General features: G+C 41.6%; 1 protein-coding gene across 1 annotated transcript in view; it reads right to left on the bottom strand.

Annotated features, from left to right (window-relative positions):
* Window positions 1–622: 622 nt before the first annotated feature.
* bcr (BCR activator of RhoGEF and GTPase) overlaps window positions 623–25944 on the bottom strand; it is an 89233-nt gene continuing 63911 nt past the window's right edge. Inside the window, exons 5-23 of the mRNA XM_058616937.1 lie at window positions 22383–22490; window positions 20783–20843; window positions 20632–20684; window positions 20068–20208; window positions 13650–13771; window positions 13206–13371; window positions 12950–13069; window positions 12609–12684; window positions 12358–12462; window positions 11919–11993; window positions 11050–11147; window positions 10317–10448; window positions 8111–8170; window positions 7661–7770; window positions 7318–7457; window positions 6716–6850; window positions 6506–6611; window positions 4807–4969; window positions 623–4705 (exon numbers count right to left, since the gene is read on the bottom strand). Coding sequence (XP_058472920.1) covers window positions 4616–4705; window positions 4807–4969; window positions 6506–6611; window positions 6716–6850; window positions 7318–7457; window positions 7661–7770; window positions 8111–8170; window positions 10317–10448; window positions 11050–11147; window positions 11919–11993; window positions 12358–12462; window positions 12609–12684; window positions 12950–13069; window positions 13206–13371; window positions 13650–13771; window positions 20068–20208; window positions 20632–20684; window positions 20783–20843; window positions 22383–22490 — 2061 coding nt within the window. The 3' untranslated portion in view covers window positions 623–4615. The remainder of the gene's footprint in view (window positions 4706–4806; window positions 4970–6505; window positions 6612–6715; window positions 6851–7317; window positions 7458–7660; window positions 7771–8110; window positions 8171–10316; window positions 10449–11049; window positions 11148–11918; window positions 11994–12357; window positions 12463–12608; window positions 12685–12949; window positions 13070–13205; window positions 13372–13649; window positions 13772–20067; window positions 20209–20631; window positions 20685–20782; window positions 20844–22382; window positions 22491–25944) is intronic.

The raw sequence follows: 25944 nt of genomic DNA on the forward strand, positions 1-25944 counted from the left end.
ACAGTGATGAGAGCGAAATAAAAAAAAACCAGTCAGTCGACAAACTGTTTTAACAAAAGTCTCTGTATACTTTTGCTTATAGATTAAAAAAAAAAAGGTTGAGTATGAAGAAGCGAAACGTCTGAGGTTACAGCTCATAACTAAGTCCTCACTACTTATAGAACACTGTATCACATCAGTCATCGCAGCTTCATATACTCGTAACCTCTATGAGTCACTGTGGTCAGTGTTGCATGCTTCACTCTATTAAAAACGTAAGGGGAAAGTTTAGTGTACAGGAAATGTTCTTGAATGGGGAAAATTAGTCATTATATACTGTTTGATTTTGGGGATATTAAATATTTGTAATATACAGTGCTCCACAAATGCTAAAATTGAATTATTATTGTTATCCATGAACTTTCAAATGAACCGTTTTAAAAAAACAGATGAAATAGAATAACGCACATTGTTATTTCTTGATTAGGATGTCAAATTATAGTCATTTACTTCACTCCTGAACAGAGAAATGAGTTTATTATAGTAATATTTGTGTTTTCTTGACTATAAATTTGTAAAATATTGGGAAAAAATTCCTTGCTCATTAACCATCTGAAATGAGACCCAAAGATGACACGCGCCCTTGTAGATACAGGAGATTTTTATTTAACATTTTTGTGTACAAACATCGGCTGTAAACGCCCTCCCAAACATGTTTGCTTTCAGAATACGGTATTCCTTTTTACAGTTCTACAAGCAGAACATTGAATATTCAACAGGAAGAAGAGTCCAAAAATTTGAGGAAGGTAAAAAGGTCAAATGTTTTTTTGTGGTTGTTTCGGGGCAAAGTCTCCTCCTCCTCCTCCTCCTCCTCCTCAGCTCTGTGTTTCATGTCAAACAGAACAGTAACAGGAGGTGACACAAAGCCTCGTTCAGTGGTGGCAGTAGAGGGTCTGGTATGAAAATGAAGTGATAATCAGGGACATGTAGAGTAAATGCAAACGTTCATATAGAGCAATATGTTCCATTATTTCCAGGCTATTGCACAGAAAACCCTTTTTTCTTTATTTCGTCGTTGTTGCATTTGCTTTTCCATGTACACAACTAAGTGATGGGAGGAGCTGTATTATGGACGTTACATGCAGCTACACCGACAATCAACAGACCAATAACAAATGCAATAATTCTTTTCCCTCCTCCTCCTCCTTCTAACATATACTGACAATTTTGTCTTTTCGTGCACCGGCTTGACCCGATCTCTAACGATCACACGTCTACAGTGAATTTAAACCAAATCATGTTCTCTCTCTTTCTCTCTAGTATCATACATTTTATACAACTCTACCCGGGAGAAGTAGAAGTTACAGTAAACTCTGCAGAATCTACATTTTGAACTGATGGGAATTTTGCACCCGTTTTTTTTTTCCAAAACGGTCACAGTGGCCAGTCTGTTGTACGACACAGAGACGAGCAGACGGTTGGAGCTGTACACAGTGGTTAATCATCTGAAACTCATGTTGGAAACAGGAGACGCGACACATTTCCCTTCACGTCGTTGACCCCCAAAACGAAGACAATTTGTCGCACATTGATTTAGATCAGGATGACGTCACGTCACCAATAAATAGATCCAGTCGACCCTCTCATACCAAACTAGGTTAATAAATATAAAAAATAAAAGGCATTGAAGGAGGTGAAAAGAGAACGAGAACAAAGAAATTCCATCTGTTTTTTTTTTTTGCCCCATTAAGACTCAAACGACTCAAACACAGTTATGTGCGACAGCATCACAGTTAGACATAGAGTGGACGGACGACACCGGCTAAGACCATGCTCAAAAGGTACAGTGTGTAAAAGTCATTTAAAAGGCTTTATCCTCCACATGATGGTCGTGGGGGGGCGGGGGGTGGGGGGCTTAATCTGCATGTTTTTGGACGGTAGGTAGAAACTGCAGAACCTGGAGAAAACCCTATGCACACACACACACACACACACACACACACACACACACACACGGGAGGAGAACCTGCAAACTCCTTCTACCCCTTTATCCTCCACATGAGGGGTCGCAGGGGTCGCCGGTGCCAATCACAGCTGATATACAGCGACAGACGAGGTCAGAGAAAGACAGAGAGACAAAAAAAAAAACACCATCCACTCTCACACTCACACTCACTGTATGCTCAGTTTAGAGTGTCCAATTCGCCTTACCCGCACATCTGCATGTTTTTTAACTGCAGGAGGAAACTGAAGAACCCGGAGTAAAACCAACATGCAAAATCCATGTAGAAAAGGCCAATTGTATTCATTTTTTTTCTAATTTTCAGCAGAGACTGGAGATAAATGCAGATTTCTGTAAGTGTAGAATCACCAGATTGTATGAATTGTTGTTTTTCCTTGTTTTGATGCCACATACACATGATTTTCCTGTGTGCTTGAAAAGGGGGGAGAATGAGGTGAGGGCTCAATTTTCACACACTGTACTTTTAAGTTTATAAGGTCCTGTCTTAGCTTCTGAGAGATGAACGGTGTATGTGTGTGTGTGTGTGTGTGTGTGTGGCTGCCCCTCAGCAAAGGCAACAGGAGTCTGAGCTTCTTTTCGCAGACACAACAAACCGAAGAGAAAGTATCGACTAGGCACGATCGGACTTGCTGTTAAAGGTGGAGCAGGAACGGACGGACGGTGGATTTAATTCAGTCTCACGTCCTAAAACAGAGACGACGAGGCAGTAGAAACACATTTAGAGCACAAACATCTGGAACAGCAGGACAAACTAACGGCGCTCTAGGTCAAATCTGCAGACCCCGAGTTGTAATGCAAGCGGACATCAGGTTATTTTTTGATTGATAAAAGACATTCGTGTAAAAGAAAAACATACAAAAAAAACACTCACACATGCCTTCCTGTGATATCTTACAAAGCCCTTTAGGGATTCGTCACACGCTGGTTTTTCCTTTTCACGCCGACGACGAAACAGTATGTAGACGTTTTGTAAACGGAAACAACAACAAAACAACGGAGAACAAAATAAAACATGCCTGCATGTTAAATCAAGGATACTAGAGGTTAAAACTTGAATTTCACCTAAATATTGAGACAGTTTGCTTCTTTCTAACTTGGGTCATCTTCAGGGTTAAGTTAAAGTTAAAGGGACAAACATAACAATAGTTTGAGTGCATGAGAGAAGAAGAAGAAGAAACAAAAACAACACAAGTTTCCTTCATTAAACCAACAGATTATTATGCACCTGGACGGGGGCATAAACGCTGAGTGCTCACGTCACTTGGATCGGAAGAAATTACAGTAGTTCTAATGTTTCGTGAGTGCACTTCTGTAGCCACAGAGTGTGTGTGTGTGTGTGTGTGTGTAAGTGTGTGTGTTATGACATTGCATAACGTCTACGTGAGACAGGCGGCAGTCTCTGGAACACCCAGCAGTTAAAGAGCTTTTTTTTGTTTTTCTCCGCAGCAGCATTCAGGTATATGTAACTACAATATGAGTGTGTGTGGGTAACCTTCATGGTAATACCTAAATGAGTGATGGACAGGCTGATGAGTAGTTTCTATAGATAAGATAACAGAAGGCTAAATCCTGCACGTTTCACTGCAAGACTTGAAGTCAAGGCTAAGACCTACTACTTCAATCGAACCCCAAAAACTTTCACATCATAATAATAATAATAAAAAAACAAAACAATTAATCAACTACCGCCCCAGGCAGGCCCTAAAATAAATTACAGTAATAGCAACGATGATTATACTGTTAAACAAAAAAGATTATGTACATACTGTAACTGTAAATACAACTGCTTCCTTTTTTTTCCAACCCCCCCCCCCCGGAAACAAACAAACAAACAAACATATGAATTTGGCAAAAATATGAACACAGATGATTCCTATGTTAGAAAATATATCGATTCCTGGGACATTTATGCGGGAAAAACTACCTTAAGACGTAAAGGAAACACGAAAATGGACAGTGACTAACGGTCAGATGTGCAGTGTGTACCATCATCACGTTTGTCTCCGACTCCGACCCGGGTTTTGTTTTGACGCTGTCAACATTTGAACGTAGAGGCGTGTTTTGTGTGTGACGCAGCAGCAACGACAAACTGAGATTATGTCTGAAAACAATAACAATTGTTTTTCTCCTGCACAGGACACGGAGCAATGTTTTTTTTTTTTACGGACGAATAAACTGATTTCTTTGTGATCGATGATTGTCCAAAAAGCGGAAAAAAACCATTTAGGACTGATGCCAAAAACACACGATACATGGAAAAAAATGTGATTTGTTGAGTTTGAAGAAGTGAAGAAAAGTTTCATCCTTTGCATCTTCAGCGTCTCGACTTATGATCAGTGACTGTCTGACAAGCTGCAGAGGTGAAGACGTGAAGGTGGCAGATGTACCCACAAGGAGTCAATATTTAACATGAGCAGTATCACAAAGGACCTCGGGAACATCCTCTGAGCTTCAATGAGCCAATGGCGCCCTCCTGTGTTCAACAGGGGCGGGCACCCGCCACCACCAGAGGCAGACGTCACTTATCCGCTCAGTCAATTAAAAAACAAACTACTATGGGGCTCACTTTGAGCCACGGTCCATCTTGTGTTGTGTCACTACGCTAGGGCTGCTCTATACTTCAGTGGAGAAGAGGATGCTCTGTCGTTTACTGTCGGGGGTGGGGATGGTCTCCAGCTGGAGGAAATAAAGCAGCACCTGGACCTGCACAGAGTAAAAAAAAGGATGCAGAACAGGGATTAACAAGATAAGGATTCATAAAGGTGTAAAGACAGAGACGAGACAGAAGATCTGCAAAGCGTCACCTGTGCCATGACTTCCAGGGACCAGCTGTCGCCCATGCTGATGGGTTGCGTAGGGTTCGTCGGGATCTTGCTGTCCTTCTCCGACGGCCTCAGCAGGGTCGGGCCGAACACCGTCGCCAGGTTGTGGAGAGACATCTTGTTGATGCCTTCCTTCTCCGCCACCCTGCAGAGAGAGAGAGAGAGAGAGCGAGAGAGAGAGAGAGAGAGAGAGAGAGAGAGAGAGAGAGGGAGAGAGAGGAAGACACACGAGTTAATAAAGCGACGAACAGAGAGGACGACAACGGCACACAGGTGATTCTGAGAGTTTAATGTCAGAGATGCTCCAAAAAGTTCCTGCAGAAGAAAATTCCTGTCAGTAATGGCTTTAAATCCTGTCTTTACTTATAAACCGATGCACCTTTTATTCATCATATCTTATTTTTTAAGAATTGTACTTTACCTCTTTTTATGGCAAGTTTTGTTTTCGGGATGATTGGGCAAATTACGTTTTAAGGTACAGCGTGTAAAATTGTACGTTTATTGGTGACGTTGCATGATGTAGCTGCATTTTTGAGAACCTACGTGGCCTTCAGTGAACGATGTTTAGTTTGTCCATTTTGGGCTCCTGTAAAAACATGGTGGTCCAAAAGGGCAGCAATCAGTAGAGCTGACACGGCTACTTCTGAGGTAATGGAAAACATCAACTCAGTTAAATAATAATAATTATTTGATCTTCCATTTTGGCAAAATGAAAAGGAAGTGTTGCCTATATGTTTACACACTGGACCTTTAAGATATTAGTTAAAGGATTTATAATCTACAATAAACTAAAAATGCATTATTTTCCAAATATTTGTTACTATTTCCTCCCGACACAATTTTTCCTTTTACACTCCTGTGATTTCTTTACTATGTATTTAAAATGGAAACAAATGTTTTGTACTCCTCAACAGATGTGTTGTATATGCTCACATGATGTTCTATGTCGCCATAGCAACCATGTTTGCTGTAATATATAGTAATAACAGCACTGGGGATGAATATTTCAAACCACACTGCACCCTTTTGAAAAAAGTGACACTGAGATAAAGTGAAGTGCAAGTTTTAAGAGGCTCTATTATATTTATTATTTATAACTTTTCCGTTATATTGGCGTAGACTTTGTGTGACTTGCCCTTACATAGATCTCCTGTACATGCTTGTAGCACGTGGATTTACATGATCTATAAGCTGAGAAAACAGGAGGATGCCAAAAATATCGGTATCGCTCCGATACTGATACTGATCAAAATCCCTGGCACGGGTATCGATACAATCCAAAAATCCTTTATGTCTCATGCTTCACTATGCACAGACTGTAAAAGTGTCAATAAAAATCAGCAAAATCATTTTTGCTGAGTCATGTTTGGGCAGTTTATTGTTTATTTATTGTTCTTTTGGGAGAACAATATTTGTGATATCGGTATCGGTCACAAAAAAGTGGTATCGCCCCTCTGTAAAGTGCAACATTTTCTTTGTACGTTGTTTTATATATCTCTTATTATCCTATGTTTTTAATGTCCTTGGGTGTCCTGAAAGGCGCTTTTTAACTCAAATGTTTAATTATTATTTCGAGAGGGTGAGTTTTATTTGGTTCTGTCTGTGTTTGAGTGCAATTGTGCGCAGTCATGTTACATGAGGATATTGTGTGTTTTAGTTGTTTTGGATATCTGTACAGTACCTCTTCAGGTGATCCAACAGGAAAAGAAATGTGACCAGGTTAGGTTCTGGCAGCGACAGCAGTAAGTTCAACATACAGCTCTCTTTGGCAACACTATCAGACAAGGCTGAAAGACAAAAAAAAGACATTTTTTTACATATAAATACATATATACTTGATACAAATGAGGAACTTTCCTTGATTTGTTTACTCAATAACCAACTGACTTACTGATGCCACCTGTAAAGTTTGGATAGAGGTCGTCAGTGAAAAGAGGCTCGGGCAGTTCTCTGAAGTACAGCTTCAAGGTCCCCGCGATGGCGTTGACGTCCATCTCGCTCATCATCACTGACACGTCTTTATGATCTGCAGGAGGAAGAGAGACGATGTTCGAAAACCAACGTTGAGAAAAAGCAGGTCGTGCAATGACAAAAAGGAACGGCTGCGAACCAACTCGAGCAGGCAGCTGCCATGCCACAAAACTGTCAGCACCTCATGTCAGGCGTACAAAAACTGTATACATGCCCACACCCAGTGCAAATATACAGCAGGTTCATGAATGGGTTAGTCTTTAAGTCCTGTTAATCATTTCACTGCAGGGAAAACACTTCATCAAAGAGCCGCGGTAGTGGTCACCTGATCAACAGAGACACAAGGATTAGAAAAAGCACTTCCTGCATCGTCTCAGCTGTCATCCCTAGAAATGCACAGCATTCACAGAATTATAACCACAATGTGTGTAGCCAAAATTGCAGTACAGTTCTATATGAAGTAAACGTAACTCCTGTAAAACCTGTGCAAATCATCTGTAAAGAGTTGTTGAATGGACTCACTGGTATCAAAGGCAGTCTTCAAGGCCTGAATATCAGTGGCCACCCCCGATACTCGGTAGATGCCCACCTCCTCCATTCCCCTCCTTTCAATTTCCTCTAGGCACTGGCGGACAATGTAGGGCACCTTGGAGCGCTCTCGCCTGAGAGAGCAGGAAAACACAAATGTTTACAAGCATAAACAAGCACTTTCCCCCGGATAGCATAAAAAAAAGGAGGCCTAAAATGGAGCCCTGAGGAACACCCCTGGGGGGAAACGACTGAACCCACAAAGCCTTTAGAAGCGAGGGGAAGCAACAATTTGGACGATAAAGGTACCGGAGACTGGTTTTAAACGTCCACTCACTTGGTCACTGTAGAGATCTTGACTCCAAACACACCCATAGGTTTCCGCGAGGGCATCCTCTTCAGGCTGAACTCTCGACTGGTGAACTTTATCGAGAGTTTCACCTCGATCTGACGCAGGAAAAAAAAAAAAAAAAAAAAGGGTTTAAATTAAGATGGGTTTAGAGAGTGAGATGCTGCTCGAACTGCCTAAAATCCACCTGCTGCATTTCTGTAAACCTGCTGAAATCCTCACATTTAAAAACTAAGTAAAGACATAAGAGAGAAATTACTACTACTAACTACTTAAGGGCATCCTGGAAATACCTAAGAATGTCCCTCATGTCCAGCTGTACTGACAAATACAAAGGAATACACGCATTTCGAGGCATTTGAGGTGACTATAGACTACAGAAACTTGAAATATTCAGTAATGCCGTTGGAAAATGTTTGATTTATGTGATGGACTCACCCCGTTCATGGGAATAACTGTTCTCTGCCAGTCTTTGCAGAGAACAATCTGGGGATCAAGCTGAGAGGAGGGAAGGAAAAAGTCCAATTTAGGATATTATTTCATTTCAACTAACAAACTTTATAAACATGACATCCATACAATGATGCAGACATGTGGAGAACGTCACCAGACACATTTCAGATAGTTTACTTTCTACTTTTAGTGATAGTTATATTCACTTTTCGTTTCCCTGTGTATGTACAGCTCAATTATATCACCTTAGCAGGGATTTTTAAGTCTTAATCTTTGAATCCCCTGTCCCCTTTCTTAACTTTATTTTAGAAACATGTTAAATGTATACAAACACATTCTTAAAGCAGCTAAACATCTGTTAATTACTACTTAGAGGCCACCTAGAGTGTGTATTTATCAGTAAATAAAGAAGTCATATTCGGGTGTATTTTGTTTTGTCTGTTGATCTAATTGTTGTTTTTCTTTTTTATTGTTATTTTCTATATAATGTGTATATTTCAGATCTTTTTCTTTTTTCCAATATCTCTATCCACACTGAACCCCCCCCCCCCCCAAAAAAAAAACAACTCAAAACACTGTAGTACATATGACAGGACTGTAAGTGGCGCTGTAACGCTGCACCAAAAAATAGAGCCGAGCCAAAGGAAAGAAAGGGAAATATGTTGTTTGTACACGTTGATGTTTCGTCGACGTCCAATTCTGCCGTATGAGTGAGATCCATCTATGGACGCCCTAACCCTAACCCTAAAACCAGGTCTTTACCCCAGACAAAATGTCCCCACAAGGTCAAAATGTCCTTAGATAGACTTTATTGTATGTTTACGTATACTAACACAACATCTGGCTGTGTGCAAAGCTGTGTCACGTTTGTCACGACTGAATCTTCAAAGACTCACACTGCACTAACAAAACTGCAAAGCCAAGACGCTTCCGCATGAACAAAAAAAAGCTGTTCCCCAGCAAATATTATAGTATAGGTTTAGGGAACTATGTGCTGTTATAATAATGTAATAATAATGTACCATTTTCTACTAAAATCAGATGGAGGCTTAAAGGAAGCCAGGAACAGCTCAACACCACTGTGTGAAAACATGAGAAAAGATAACAGCAATGTAGTATGTGAGAGGAATATGTATATTAAAGTTAGACATTTAATTAATCTAAAAAAAAAAAAAAATCAATATCCTCTGCTTCCATCCACCCTTAGACACACATGGCGAACAAAAGATCTCACACAAAAGAAAATATGTGGAGTCGTATTTGAGCTGGTTACAATTTGCATTTGTTAGAATGTGTGATTTAACTGCCACTGTAGTCTAGTCTGCTAAAAGACGAGGGAGTGGCCGTTTTCTTGTCCTGGGTTTATGACAATGCCGCTGAGCAACTTTCTCACCGCTCGGTGTGGTTTTGTTCAGCATGACATCATCCGTCTAAAGCGCACCGTGTCACTGGACTGACAAAAAGGACCCACTAGGTGGTGCAAGAGACTGTAACAGCTAGAATGACAATGGATGAGGAATTTAAACTCGTACAAAAAATGATGACAGGCGTAATAATCTTCCGTCAGCTTTTGTTGCTTTTTTATTTTGAGGTTGCTTTGTATGTTGTTGTTTTTCTCGTGAAGAACCTCACAGCAGCACATTTAAACGCACACCTCTGTCCTGCTGTGGCTGGAGGAGTGAGAGACGGATGTTTTTGGCTGCAGCGAAGTACACGCCGGCTGATTCTCGCTGCCGTATCCGTGTCTTTTCTTTCTCCTTCTCTGAGTGACACTTGACATTATCCTGCAGGTCGGCACCGCGTTGGCTGTATAATTACACGCCATCAACCTACAATCAACCATCCTGTCAATCACACGGCCGGATTGTGTTTGTATGCTGTTGTTTTTTCCCCCCAGATTATATGGACTAAATATAGTATATTTCAATGGCATTTGACAGAATTGACGTATTATTTATACTCTAAATTGAACCTGAACTCAATAGTCACTTTTTTCTCCATTTAATCTCCCTTCAATCTCCATTTTGCTAAATATCCTGCTCATTAATCTCATCAGCCAATAGTCCTGATATGGACTCCATGGCAGCAGAAGTGACATAACTGCCTTTTCAGTAAAAGAATCAGTGATGTGTCTGCTGAACAAGGAGGGGAGGGGAGGGGAGGGGGGTGGTGGTGACATCATGTCATATACCGGGATCTGTCCTTTCCCCATGATGCGGTCTGCGCTCTCTCCGTCCTCTTTGTTCTGCTTGGTCTTGTTGTAACATTTCTCGTAGCAGAGCAGCCTCAGGGTCTGCGAGCCCTCCAGCTCAATCTCAAACTCCTGAAGGACAGAAAAACAACAACAGATTTAAAAAAAAAAAAAAGGAAAAGAAAATGACAGAGACGGGAAAAACAACAAGAAGGACGGCGATAATGACAGACCCAAGAGTTTACCCCCCCCTCGAAAAAAACAGTATCCCCCTATATTTTAATCCATACATGCCGCCACAAAGCCCAGCTGACTCGCATTCCCTGTAATTACGCGCGGGAGCTCCCTGCATATGGTTTGCACATTGTTCTTAAGCGGCAAACTATGTTGGTTCACTTAGCATTGGACAGATGTGAGTCATCACCAGCAGCTCCTCATTAGCAGATATTATTTCCACTTTGCTGAGCAATGACTCTTTGGGCCATGGAGGGAGGGGGGTGGAGACAAAAAACACAGTATTGTGCTGCAGATGAACCTTTTATCGTCTCATTGTGTCTGAGAGCTCTTCGTCCACATCCAGCCGTGTCGTCATTGTGTGCATGTTTTTGAGCTCGCGTGCACACGCTACATATGTACACGTGTGTGTTTTCTGTGTGTTTTTTTGCAGGGAGCTGCAGATGCTCCACGTTAGTGCTGTTGGACATGTTTGAATCACGGACAGCGGTATTCTTACCTCATTCCATTTGGGCTCAGTGGTGTATCGATACACTCTCGTCTTGGCTTTACTTGAAAAGAAGCCAAAGGAATCAACCTCCAATGTGCAGTAGAGATCTGGCAGAGAGGACAGGGTTGGACGTAAATCAGACACATTACTTTGGGAGTGCAGTAATTAGTATTATTATTATTATTGTTATTAAACTAGCTGAAAGTTTAACCCTTTAACACCAAGCGTATCGCAGACGACACGGTAACTTGTTGCAGGAAGCCGGAGAATCAGGGTCTTTGTCACCCGAGAGGAGAGAGTTGGAAAAACACCTGTACATAATTTCCATTTTTTGGCCTGTTTTTACCCATTAATACAAAAACTCAAACACCTGTTATTTTAAATGTTTTTTTTCACTGTTCAAATTTCAAATGTAACAGGCAAAAGCTGGTGTTCATGTACAACTGCAGTGTTTTTCTAAATAAAAACACTACAATACACTATTTTAACGTGCAGTAAATTGTAAATAACGGCCACATATTGAAAGTTATTCTGGGAAAAATGGGCCAAAGCACTTACTCACAGGATCATTTTTTGGCTCTTTTATGTTTAAAATAAGCAATTTAAAAGGCTTTGGCGTTAAAGGGTTAAAAATATGCACAGTATGTCACGACATTATCGTGTGAAAACCAAACCAGCAGCTAAAGACATACGTCACAAGAATGTGCATCCCTGCATATAATCCAGGGAAATTTCATGGAGAGGAAAACAACATCATTTTCCACCGCTCCATGGTCACATCAAAACAAGACTCTCTCTCTCCCTCTCAGGAACTCATTTGGTTTGACTCCATCTGTATTTTCTGTTGTTTGCATTGAGGCTGAAGGTGAGTGACTCACTCAAGCTCTGTTTGAGGCCGGAGGCGGAGTGGACGATTACATTCAGGAACCCACAGAGACCGGGGGGTTCATCCTCTGAAAAAACAGTCAGTGAGCAGAGAGAGAGAGAGAGAGAGAGAGAGAAATTTACAGTGAGAGGGATTAGAAAAACATGCCGATGTCTGTTTGTTTAGGAGCAGAATCCAACATGGACATGTGGCTTAAATCTCTTTGTATTTCTCATCCACAAATATTTATTATCTTTCTTTTTCCCAGAGCAATCTCTGACAATGTATGGCTTCCAACAGAGAGCTGTATGTAGAAAACGCTATACTTAGAATTTAATAATGTTACTGTGGAATTGAATCCAGGAAAACAAACACTATCTATTAGCTTAGAAAACAATATAGGAAAAGACGACTTAATCCAGGAAAAATAAGGACAAAATTGAACCTCTTACCTTCTTTATTGATGCTAAGGGGAATGTGGTGGACAGTCTGAAGTTTGACACAGGAGCTGGTCAACATCTGCAGCTCCACGGAAGTCAAGGAAGAGGCTTTAAAACCTGAAAACGAAGACATTTGATTGACATATAATTGAGATGTTGTGGGTTTTGCATCGACAGTATTGCTCCATCAAAGGATTCTTGGATTAGGAGTTCTCAAGTATGCCCGAATCCAAAAAAAATGGGAAAACTTCTGGCACACTCACATTTCTTCTGCTGTTCTTTGATGATCTCCTTCCAATCTGCACGTTCGTAGTCGGACGAAATCAGGAAACTATAACTCTGAAATATAAAAACAAATAAAAGAATGAATTCATCAAATATTAATCTGGGAGCAGAAAGATTAGAAACATAAAGGACGTATTTTATTGGTGTGAACTTTGCAGGTCCACGTTCTCATGTTTTAACACATCATAACAAAATATCATGAAGGAAACACGAGTAAGTACGAGTCTGGGTAGAAAACAGATAGAAGAGAATTAATCTTAAGGAAAAGCCATAAAAAGTAAGTCGGGTAAATTGGTAAACATGGAGACAGTGTCGTCACCTTGCCGTTCTTGTTGTAGAGTCGGATGGGCAAGCTTGGAGATGTTAACAGGAGAAGAGACTCCTGTTCGGAAAGCTTCTTCCTGAGCCGGTCAATGACTTTCGAACCTTTGTTTGCTCTCTGAAAATTACAATGAGGAAAACGGGTTTTAATGACAGTCAAACTGCACTTTTACTTCCTTCCTGGACAAATTGTTAGTGATACAGTTCTGCACCGACTGATCTGGATCGGTGTCCCCCCCCCCCCCCCCACAAACCTTCTCTCTCTGGATCTCACTGCGGAGGTGTGAGATCTTGACCTTCATGGTGTCGAGCTCTTCGTCGGGGGCTTGGGGGATGGTGAGTGGTTCGGCGTCCTCGGGACCCTGGAAGGTCAGCTCAGCCAGCGGGATGTACCACTTACTGTCGTACTGTTGGTTTTTTCTGCGGAGGCAGAAGGAGGAGGAGGAGGAGGAGAAGGAGAAAAAGAAATGAGAAGGTGAAATGGAGGAGATGTGATGGAGGTATGAAAGGAGGAGTTAAAATATAAATATGACCTTGAGGCGAAGCTTACATTACATTACATTTTCTTAGACTTAAGACATCAACAACAATGCACTGACAAGAGTTCCACAAATCCACACTCTACTCTGCACAGCCTGACCCACGACTATAGTCTCAGTAGTTCTCACAATCGTCCTCTTCTTTCTTTGGTCTCTTACCCTCCGATCTGCTTTTTCAGTTTTGCGCAGAGCAGCAGATCAGTGAAGAGGAAGACGTGCCGCAGCTTCCTGGCTCCTTCCACCAACTCCACCATGAAACTGTCCTTCAGCAGCTGCCTGTTCTGTTTGAGACATGACAAACACAGCAACAACGCAGCTGGGTCAGTCATGGAGGCAGGCATATAAGACAATATGTCGTTCGTGTCTATAGATGGAGGAGTGATGAGGCACATGAGGCAGGACACTTTGATTTCAGAGCCTTTGTGACGAAACCTTTACGAATCAAAACCTTTACTCCTGCTGATTGTCTCCGTTACAGGGAGACGTCGAGGCATCGAGTATGGAGAGTATCCACTCTACTCTAATTATCATTAACTAACCTCAAGTGCAACCGATTCATGTTCATTAAATAATAACTACGTTATTGCTCAAAATGAGTGGAGGGTTCGGCACACTCGAAAATGCCATTGATTCTTTTCTTGTGTTCTTTCATGTTCATCAATTTTCCGTTCACACAAGGCGACGAATTAGGGGGAATTAGGGGAGAGAAGGAGAAGAATGACACTTGGAACCCGAGCACTGACTGACGTCAGACTATGTAATCAGATGTGTAATGCCACACTTGGCCAAAAGGGGGCAGTGATGTGATTTTCCAAATCAGAAGAATGCAGGATTCAAATAAAAAATGGACTTGAGTAATACCAGGTTAGACATGCTGAGGGACGGATAGAAATGTTACACGCTGTATTAACTCATTATTTGTCAAATTCTGATTTGGTCTGTGTGCACCTATCACCTCGTGTCGTGTTCCGATTCAAAGACACCACAGACAGTAATGCGTTTAACTACACTTAACTTAACAGCATTAAAACGTTAAAGAGGGAACAGGAGGCGGGACACATAATAGGCTATAACATTAACAGCACGCAATTACTGTATCGTATTTTACAGTCCATCGACTTCTTCTCACCCAGCAAAAACAAATATCAAAGTCTTCTATGGATGGAAACTTTTAATGCACCAATTGAACTGATCTACATCATTATAAGCAACATCTGGGTTTCTACACAGGAGATGGCTTCATTTGTATCCCTCCTTTATGAGGAAGGTGAAAACAGCAGAGAGCATGCGAGAGATAATGTGTCAGAGGAAGGAGAAGAGAGCAGAGAGAGAGAGGGAGAGAGGAGAGAAGAGAGAGAGAGAGATGCTCCTGATGGGATTGTTGTCATAGTGCTGTTTTTTTTTCCTTCTTTGTGTAGAAACCACGTGACGATGCTGCTCCTCTGCACTCATCTGTCGTTGAAGCGTCTCGTCGTGGACACACAACACACAAAGAGTCGACGGCTCTGACACAAGAATGCAAGAGAACTCTATTATGCAGATTATTTCCTAATCTACATAATAAAACCTGGAACGACGGCTGCCTGTCACACGTGTATCCAGATGAGGTGCCTTCCCTGTGTCTGACATCTGTCGCTAGTAGCAACTGGGACGCCGCATCTGTCGGTCGGCACGCGGTGACATGACGACGGCGGTGATGAAATTCGTGTGAAAGACGTGTTCATATCATTCCTTCCTCTTCTCTGTGCCGGGTTTTTCCCTCACCAGCCTCCCATCTTTGGGTTTCAACAGCTAAGATATTATGTCAAAGCTCCATCTTAACTCCCTTCTGTAAATCTGCACAATGTCACGTACTCACACGCAGGATGTGCACTCCACCCGAGTCACAGATTAGACGTCAGTGTCAAGTTTTGACATTTTTAAACTTGCTGTTACGTCATTAGTCCCCTTTTTCCACCGCAGGAACTTTTCTCATTTACTCTTGATTTTGAAAAACATTGGCATGTTTCCACTGAAATTACCCAGGGGAAGAACTTTCCCTCAACCCCAAAGTCACGACTAGGGACTTTTCAGATTACCAGGAACCCCAGGGGGGCGGAGTTGTGTGCTGACGTTGTGACGCTGATTGGTGGAACACATTTTGCATCATTTTGAGCCAGTTTGGCTACAAACCACCTTTAAACCAGACCTTTAAAAGAAGATAAAGAAAGAAGAACTTATCGGTCATTTAAAAAAAATGTGGAGCAAAAGGGACAAGTGGACGGACGACGAGGTCCAGGCTTTTGAAACGAGGAGGTTCAGTGGGACATAAAACAAGCGAGTGTGTATCTGAACAGCCGAGAAGCTGGTGGAATATTTGAGGTGCGGTAGAAATGGCAAACTGCACAGATTACAGGGAATTCTTTTCCCCAGTTAAATAAGTTCTTGGTGATAAAAGTTCCTCGAAATGTTGGTGACTTTTTCTCTCCTTTTTGGAATCTCGCAATGAGCTATGAGTTAGTCTAATGAACTTGCTTTCTTTGCTAAATACTGGTGATTTACAAATCTACCCTGTAAACCATTAATGCAGCACAGCAAACAACGGTGTGTGCAGTCAGAGTTTTCTTTGTCTCCTCTCTAATGAGAGGAAAGAACGGAAATGGCAGAGAGGCTTAAATACAACACAAAATCATAAATATTTCCATATTTATACAGTGTTTCAAAGAATCAATACAGTAATCCACCATTAAATATTGAAATATTTAAGGTGTATCAACATGTTCATACACCCCTAGTAGACTTGACCTTTAACCTAGTGACCCAGTGTTCTCTGGATGTCACCACAAGAGGGTCAAACCATTTTTAGAATATATCTTTACTTTTTTCTCCATCCAAAATGTAATATTAAGTATTTTTCTATCACACAGGACAGCAAATATAACAAAGTGAAATCTTGAATCTTGTGTTTGAGACAAACTTAATCTCTCTCTCTCTTTCTCTCCATCTCCTTTGACCAAATGATATGATTGATTGGATTATCAGGCAGAAAGAACAGCGGCAGATTACGTTGGTTGAGGTGTCAGCACAATCTGTTTCAGGTTTGTTTTACACAGGAGAAACTTGATTGGTTTACATGTTCAGGTAAGTGAGCCGGGCTTGAAATGACCCGCTGCTGCTGCTGCAGCATCAGGCGTAATTCTCTCTCCCTCCATTGATCACATGATGTAGAGATAAGATAACAGCAGGGATAACAACGAGATTAGGGAATAAGCGGCGTCTTATCTGCGTGTGAGTAAATTGGGGGATTGTGTGGACAGAAACAGTGAGACAGGCCACAGCGACAGCGTATCACTAAAGTACCTAAAAACTGCCTTTTCACTTCTGTCATTAACAATCCTTAACAAAGAAGTTTAGAATGTATTAAACCAGAATATGGCAATATAATACTTTTTAATCTATAAACAATTATTTCATAAATTATCTACTTAAATTAATTAACACACTACTAAAATACCTAATACGGAAGAGTATTAGGGCCACAAAGTAAAAAAAATAAATAAAACATGCATGAATTCTGAGATTAAAGCCGGAATTCTGAGAAAAGAGTCCGAATTCTGAGATTAAATTCTGAGAAAAGTCAGAAATCTGCGATTAAAGTCAGAATTATTTTCATGTGACTAAACCTAACCCTTAATATCGAGTTAAAACTGAGTTATTTTTGCATCATAAATACATCGTCATTGTGTACTATACATCAACACAGACACTTTTATTTTGAAATCCTGTCAAATATCTTTTTATTATCTTTTATCTTTTATTTTATATCATTTTAAGCTCATATCACCCACCCTCCTATACTGTGTAACATTTAGTACCATAACTATGTTTGTATAAGTGTATAATTGCTTTAAAAAAACAACTTTCGCAGCTTTAGAACAAAACATTAGGAAAGGAAACATCCTTTCTGGTAAATGAAGAACCCCCCCCCCACTTACTGGCAAGCGTGGACGTTTAATTAATGTACATTGTTTTATCTCTTGAACAGACACACACAGTTTTCCTGTCAAGGCTTCTTGCGAAAATCAGTAATCTAATGAATTGAAATTGTGCTTATGCAGCAGCTCTGCTCTGCTGACAGGGGGGGGGAAAGGCATCCTTAAAGAAACAGCACATCAGACGACATATTCACAGCACTGGAAATAAACGTGGCTCTACTATAGTGTACTGTACTCCTCACATCGGCCGAGTGGAACATGAGCAGCATCAAAGTGGGAGCCGCGGCGACGCGAGGCAGAGAACACGCACGGCACAGGACGCAGATTAAATATTGACCATCTCCTCGCTGAGAGCTCGTGCACGAGTAATGGCTTGAATTTGCAAAAGATCCATGTTTATATTTAGAACGCGGGCTCCAGGGGTCATCTCCGCCCGTGCGTGAGTGTGTTTTGCTGCTGTGCATGTGCATGTGCTTTTACGGGGGGACATGTTTGTGAAATAAATATAGCCACGCGACGGTGGCTGTCGGTGATGTAAACACACGTGCGCTCACATCGGGACCCGATCATCCCTAAGGCAAACAACGGCGAGCACAAGGAGGTGTGTTGAGATTTTAAGCAGTGCCATCATTAGCTCTTATATTGAGCAGCCTCTGTTTGTCCCCTCCCATCATCTGACAGGGCCACGGCCTCGAGGGGCCACTTATGCTCATGCTCAGCTCCAGCATTGCAAAACTAGAGTACACCACAGGTTATCTGAGGGTGATGGTTTTTTAGCCTCTTGGAAACACAATAAATGTGATTTTTGGCAAGAGATGTGAATAAAATAGCAAAAAAAAAAAGCAACACCATGACAGTTTTGTATAGAAGTAGTAGTGGTAACGCATTTAAACGATCCTCTGTTGGCACGTACTAACACCTTATTCTACATAATCTCAATCTACCTCTATTACGTCATGAATTAAGATTTTTCCTAAATAAGGTGTTAATACGTGCTTAATATTTACTAATAAAGGGTAAGTAAGCACCTAGTTAATGGCGAATATGTGTTCCCTCATATAAAGTGTTACCTGGCTCTCTTGGTCTATGCAGCATACTCATGAAGCAGCTTAGTTGGTGAAATGCAGACAACAAAAAAAAACCCCGGGCGTATTATATACTCTGCAGATGATAAGGTACAATATAATGAGCCCCTATTGATTTCCGAGTGCTGCTTTCATGTATCCAACATAAATATTTGATGACTGGTGTGGAGGTCTTGGCCAGACTGGGTTGGAAGTGAGGCCTGCGGGGACAGAAGAGGAGGTATGGAAGAGAACCGTGTGTTTAGTGTGTGGATGTGTGTGTGTGTATATGTTCAAAGGCAAACAAGAGCGAGAGGAAGAGAATGGGTGCAAAGAGGAGGGAAGAGTGTGGTGGGTGGGTGTGTGTGTGTGTGTAGGGTGAGGGTGCGGTAATGACCCCCCTGTGAGCAGAGGGAGGAGCTGACTGGGCCTTTACGTTCGCTCGCCCCCGCCCTCCATTTATTAATAATTAACACGGAATCTGCCAGTCGGAGCGGTGGTGGCGGCTCATTACAAGGCATTATGTACGGCAGTGTCACGCAAGCTATCAATCAAGACGCATCCACTCATGTGCGTCAAGTCATCTCCGGGGATGGGAGAGACAGTGGGGGGTGGGTTTTGTACGTGTGTGTGTGTGTGTGTGTGTGTGTGTGTAAGCCACAGGAGAGACACAGTGCAAACAGAGAATCACCCTCCACGACACAACCCTTGTTTTACCATATAAGGGCATGGGCTCTGCTTTAGGCTGCAGATTGGTGGCCCCTCTACAGCCACACACTCATCTGACAGTGACTTCAAGGTTTGGGGGCGGAGTTACAACTTCATCAATATCACTAGAATCTATATATTTACCGTCACCTTTTTTTGTATTTTGTCAAAATTGGGTTTTTAACCTTCTTACGACCATCAAGATAATGAGGCTGTCTGAAATTATATGGATTTTACGGCTGCAGTTTTGTCAAAAAATTTTCCTTTCTGCTCCTTTTTTCAAGATAACTTTCCCTTTTGATATCCGGCAGTTATTCAACTTTTAAGGAATAAGCCGATGAATGTGTGTGAATCTTGACTGTGATTGTGAAGTCCTGAGGTTCTACCGTAATGACAAGTATATGGGCGCAAAGCTCTATTTCTCTGCTTTTCGGTATCCATCCATCCATGTTCTACCACTTTATCCTCCACATCAGGGTCATGTGGGGTGCTGACATAGAGAAGAAAGGCGGGGTCACACCCTGAACAGGTCGTCAGTCCATAGTTTTTGAATTTTCGAGATATCACAAACGTTCTAGGAGTTACGGTAATGAGAAGTACGCATGCCGAGTCCTCTCGGCGATGACAGGATGGTCATAGAAGGGTTAATATTAAACTTTTGAATATATCCAGCAGGTTCCTTTATAGAGCAGTATATTATTTTTGCGCACACAAATTCAAAGAAACCTCAAAATAAATCACATTTAGTATCGCTTTGGATTTTGTCATGTAAAGTGATAATCTGGACCACAACAGTAATTATTAACACAAGTGTAACAGAGATCGGCTCACCTCTCCCTTCTTGACGGTCATAGACTGGCGCCGCGGCGTCGTCTCCTCGTTGATGCTGGACAGGAAGTTCTGGGAGATCCTCAGGGCGTCCAGCAGGAGGGCGTGGTCCGGGTGGCTGGTGGGCGTATGCTTAAGCAAGTCCTACAACACGGGAGTGATGATGACATACAAACTGTCACAGGCCGGCACATTAAGGTCAGTTGTAGGCACTAACATTGACCGGAGCAATAAATGGATAAAAATCAAACACAAAAACAGCCGTGAAGAGAAAGTTTACTTAAAATATCCTCTCTTAAAAGTCCAAAACAAATAATAAGGTTGAGGGTTAGGTCGAGACCGTCAGGTGGGTCAAAAGAGATTTATTTTGGGTCCACAAATACACATTTGTGAAGAATTTCCCCCACCTTTTATTAAAGGTTTATGAGTATATGTTTTAAATAACATAAAGCATAAAGAGCCTTTGGTTAACGGGCCGTCACTGAGCAGTGCATTTGTATTTATTCTTTAAATAAATAGGTGATGAAAGGAATATGGAGGGCCGTGTCAGTGCTCACACATACTTACATGAAGTACCAATGTGCTACGTGTCACCCTGTCCACTGGTTTGTATAGTAAAGCTGTAAATTAGAAAAGAATGAATTATTGACGTGACTTAATTCAAACATGAATACTTCCATGTATTTGGATAGAGCACATGTAGGATGAGGTGACTGACCCTCTAGAGAGCTCTTTACTGTCTGGTCTTTCGAATCCTTGGGACTCCTCACCTTCAGGTTCTGTTTCAAGACAAAAAAAAGATGAGTTTAATCAAAGAGATAAAAGAAAAATACCTTTAAATAAACCTGTTCAGTGCAGTTAAGAGATGCGGGAAACACGATGAGGTTATTATCTTTGCCCGTGCTATGAGGTCATCAACTTTCAAACTCATAACGCCATCTGCGGCGGCTTTTACCCGGGCCTCCGCCACCACCGTGCTCAGATGGCTCAGAGTCGTCATCATGCATCATTACCAAGACCATTGACAACCGTTGATGATGAATTCCCCATCCTGCCGAAGACACAACCCGGGAGAGAACTCAACAAACACAGACAAAGACTGACGACGCGTCAGAAACGTGCCACATGCTCGGAGACACTGAGAGCTCTTAGACTTGAATGTCACCGTGTTCTCTTTTTATCAATTCATAAAGAAGGGAACATTTGCCATTTGGTCGGTGATGATGTTTAACAGCAGTCGGTATCTTTTATTCTACATTATTGCCTCATTATGGATTCAGTCATCCATTACTTCTACTTTTCCCGCTGACTTATCCGGTCTGAACGATCACAGCTCCCCATCCATTTCCAGATCGGTTGAATGCAACATCAATGAGAAGGTAGATTGCTACTTCAGTCTCTAAAACTCGACTGGAGGCTGCGAAATACACTGAATAAACAGTTCTGTAACTATGTGAAATGTGTGCGTAAGGAAAATAGTCCTCGTAATTCTTCCATTTCACCGACGTACAGTACATAGTATATACACAGGAGGCAAAATCATGCACACATGGGCTGCACACTCGCACAAAAATTGCCTCCGTCTGCAATTGTACACAAGCGCTCGGCAGAACATTCCCATTTAAATGCAGCGAAATGATAAAAGCTGTGTGGGTGAAAATAATGGGAGAGCACTTTCAGAAGTACAGTACATCAGGTACAAGACTAAAAGCAGCCGTAGCGTAGCTGCTCTGCACAACATGACTCGGAAACTGTTCTTCCCCATGATAGCACCGAGTCGTTTCTGAGCGACTGCAGCTGCTTTCATTACAGGCGATGAAGTCTGGGACATTTTCTGGACCGTATCCTTCAAGAGTAAAGCAGGTCATGAATGTGTCTGACCCACACAATCACCTACAGTGTTCTTCATATTTGAGGAGTGAAAACTGAAACGGCTTTCTAAAGATTTCCTGCACAAAAAATGATGACACTGCCTGTCGAATCTAAAGTTGAACAAACATTCCAGATTATGTTTGGACAAATTCTTCCCCCGTGCTAAGTGTTTGACATACTTTTATCTTAATGAGACGCAGCACTGCTTTCAAACAGCATGGACAACAGAGTTGTGAAATTCAGTTGGATAATTTGCTGGTATGCAGGGGTTAAGTGTGCGATTTGACACGCTTGTAAAGTGACACCGTAACTCAGAGATCACAGCAGCAACCACACAGAACTCCTGACCGACCTCCCATCCAATGGCTTTATTACACAAAACTACGCACATTACTATCCCTGCGTAGAATTACCGCCTTTTTGTTGGATTATTCTCTCATTCTTACCTCAGAGATTTCGGAGAATTGTGAGTTAGCCTGGCAGCACTTCTCCGCCGTCTCCACCGCCAGCTCATAGTTGTCCACGAACGCTCTGTAAACTCCGAGCTGGCTCGCCTGAAGGACAACAAGAAAAAAGGACACAGTGATAAGTCAGTGGAAATAACACAGAAGTTTTAAGGAGTAGGGATGGGTTGGTATCAATTCATATCGAGCTGATATTGATTCATAGAAATAGAGACCTGATCACAATAGCCCTGAGTCCACAGACTAGTTTCTTCCACTTGAGAGGACAGTTTAGTTTGTGTCCTCCATTGTAACCACACAACAACAAAACATCCCTGTTGTACTCACAGCACCCTCTGCTGGACAGCCTGGAGAATGACTTCAAACTGTCTGAAGCACTTCTATTCTGTGTGTTTTGTATTTCATGAATGATCACCTTCAACTGTACTGTAGAGTTGCACTGTGTGGTCATCCTGTCGTCCATTTTCTACCCCTTTATCCTCCACACACGGGTCCCCAGGGGGCTGGAGCTAATCCCAAATGACATAGGGCCCTGGACAGGTCCCCATTTACACATATAGAGACACACTCTCACACTGACACCTACAGTCAGCGTCCAATAAACCTAATCTTTTTTTTTTTTTTTTTATTTATTTATTTATTTCGGTCATGACATTTAGATCACTCATCACATAACAGTGCAGTTCACACAATATACATAACCGAAAGGGAATGCGGGAGAAGCAAAGCTTAACTAGTCCCGCCCCCATTATCATCATACATTTCGTTTCTCTTTTTTTTTTTTTTTTTTTTTTTTTTTTTTTATGACATTTTGACAAGGAAAACATGTTTCAGCATCCGATAGAACTCAGAGATATAGTCTAGCTCTAGACAGTCAACTCAGACTCCATGTGTGTTTATTCATGTGTCCATGATGTTCCGTCGCGCGTGACAATCTCGACTTGTTGCCTGGCCTATTCAACTTCCCAAAAGTCACAAATAATCCAATCAATCCAATCAATAGAGGGCACTGCATCATATTATTATTATTATTTTTTTTTTATTATTTTTTTTTTTTTCCACTTTAGTCATCTATTTCATCCGTAGGATTCGCCTCGCTTTTCTTCTCCATCCTTTTCATGTGCTCGTGGATTGTTGAGACGTCGGATCGCAGCCCAACCATGAGTTTCTTTGTTATTGCGCTTTCCACCTTCATATCGCTCCATTCCCTGGTCCTCTCTCTGTTGGTCTTTCTCAGATACCGGTGTTGCAGGTACATTCCCCATCCCAGGGAGAGCATTCCAATCATCATGAATGTGAATATGTACACATCCTCGACATCCTCTACATCCAGTGCAGCAAGGCACAAGACTTTCCACTTATCCCATCCGTCCCGAGTGTAGCCTGACATGTAGGTCCCAACTGGGCAATGAGGTTCACCATAACCTGTATTTCTTGATGAGAACACTTTGTCGAACGCATTCAGTGACCAGCTAAGCAGTTCCATCTTGGATCAAGTGATTCTCCGTAGTGATGTGTTTCACCGTGGCAGCTAAATACTACTCATGTGTTGACATTGTCTGTCAGCTGTTGTTTGGGTACATTTTTTTTTTTTTTTTTTTTTTTGTTTGGTTAACTTTGCTTCCCCTGCCGTTTCCCACAGTGTCTACAGATTTCTGTCCCTGACCTGTCATACTTTCTTTCTGTGTCAGTCTGTATCGATTAATAGTCATCTCTACATACTTCTTTTTAAATACACTCAGTTTTGCTGATTTTTTCATCTCCTCATCCAGATTGTTCCACTGTCTGACCCCCGTGACCGATACAGTGAAGGATTTTAATGTAGTTCTTACCCTTCTCTGCCTAAACCTCATGTTCCCTCTTAGATTGTGTCCCTCCCCTCTGTTCAGGAATAATGTCTGTAGATTGTGAGGGAGGTTTTTGTTGGCAGCCCTATAAATCATCTGTACTGTGCGGTATTTTATTAAGTCATAGAATTTAAGTATTTTTGATTTGGTAAATAGTTGATTTGTATGCTCTCTGTAACTGGCATAATGTAGGATTCTCAAGGCTCTTTTTTGGAGTATAAACAGGGGATAAGTAGTGGTTTTGTAAGTGTGTCCCCAGACCTCTGCACAGTATTGCAGGTGTGGAGAGACTAGTGCGCAGTACAACAAGTACAGTGCCTTCTGGTTTAATAGTTTTTGTGCCCTCCAAAGTATGGACACACTCCTGGCCAGCTTGCCTTTTAACTGTTTGGTGTGTGGCTTCCAACTTAACATGTCATCAATAATCACTCCCAGCACTTTATACTCATTAACCCTTTCAATGTCCACTCCATTAACTTGTATGTTAATACTAGTCTTACAGCCTTTTTTCCCATACAGCATATATTTAGTTTTCTCTAAATTTAGAGATAGTTTGTTTATATTAAACCACACATGTAGCTTGGCCATTTCATTATTGACTGTTTCCACTAGTTGGTTTAGGTCTTCCCCCGAACAGAAAATATTAGTATCATCTGCAAATAATGTCAATTTCAGAATATTGGATACCTTGCATATGTCATTAATGTATAGTATAAACAGTTTGGGGCCCAGCACTGATCCCTGTGGGACCCCACAAATTATGTCCAAGCAAGTAGATGTGCAATCTCCCATCTTAACATATTGAGATCTGTTGTGAAGATAACTCTTGACCCATTCCAGTGCTATGCCTCTTATACCGTATCTCTCCAGTTTAGCTATCAAAATATCATGGTTGATGGTGTCAAATGCCTTTTTCAGGTCTATGAATATTCCTATTGAATGTAGTTTTTGATCGATGGCATCAGTAATGGTTTCCACAGACTCAGTTAAAGCTAGCGCCGTCGAGTGGTTTCTTCTGAATCCATATTGGCTATCATATAGCAGATTGTGTTTGTTAATGAAGCTGTCTAGCCTATCGTTAAATAGTTTCTCCAAAATTTTTGACAATTGTGGTAGTATTGAGACTGGTCTGTAATTAGTAAATTCATGTATGTCACCTTTCTTAAACAATGGCACTACTTTCGCCACTTTCATTTTGGTGGGAAACGTCCCAGTTTGAAATGACAGGTTGCAGATGTGTGTTAAGGGTGAAACGATTTCAACTATTACTTTCTTGACTAGCTTCATGTCGAGGTCATCAACATCCGTGGATGTTTTTGCTACACATTTGTTGACCAGGTGTGTAATCTCTCTGTCCTTCACTGGGGTGAGAAACATTGTGCTTGGGTTTCTGTCTCTGTCCTTATCAAAGTGGTCCCAGTGAAGGAGTGAGTCAGGAATGTCCTTTGCCTAATTCAGAGGAAGCGGGACTACCCGGAGAAAGGAGAACACGCATACTCCACACAGAGAGGCCCCTCGGTTGAACCGGGAACCAAACTGACGACCTTCTTGCTGTGGGGGCAACAGTGCTATGTTTGTAATGATGCACCTGGTTAGAGAGATCCACATGTTCTACAATTTGAATTGGTTTATTCAGTGAAAATCTCCGTAAAAACCAAGAATACTTTGAATGGAAACTGAAATATCTTTAAATGAAA

Source organism: Solea solea, chromosome 19 (genome assembly GCF_958295425.1).
Source record: "Solea solea chromosome 19, fSolSol10.1, whole genome shotgun sequence".
NCBI lineage: Eukaryota > Metazoa > Chordata > Actinopteri > Pleuronectiformes > Soleidae > Solea > Solea solea.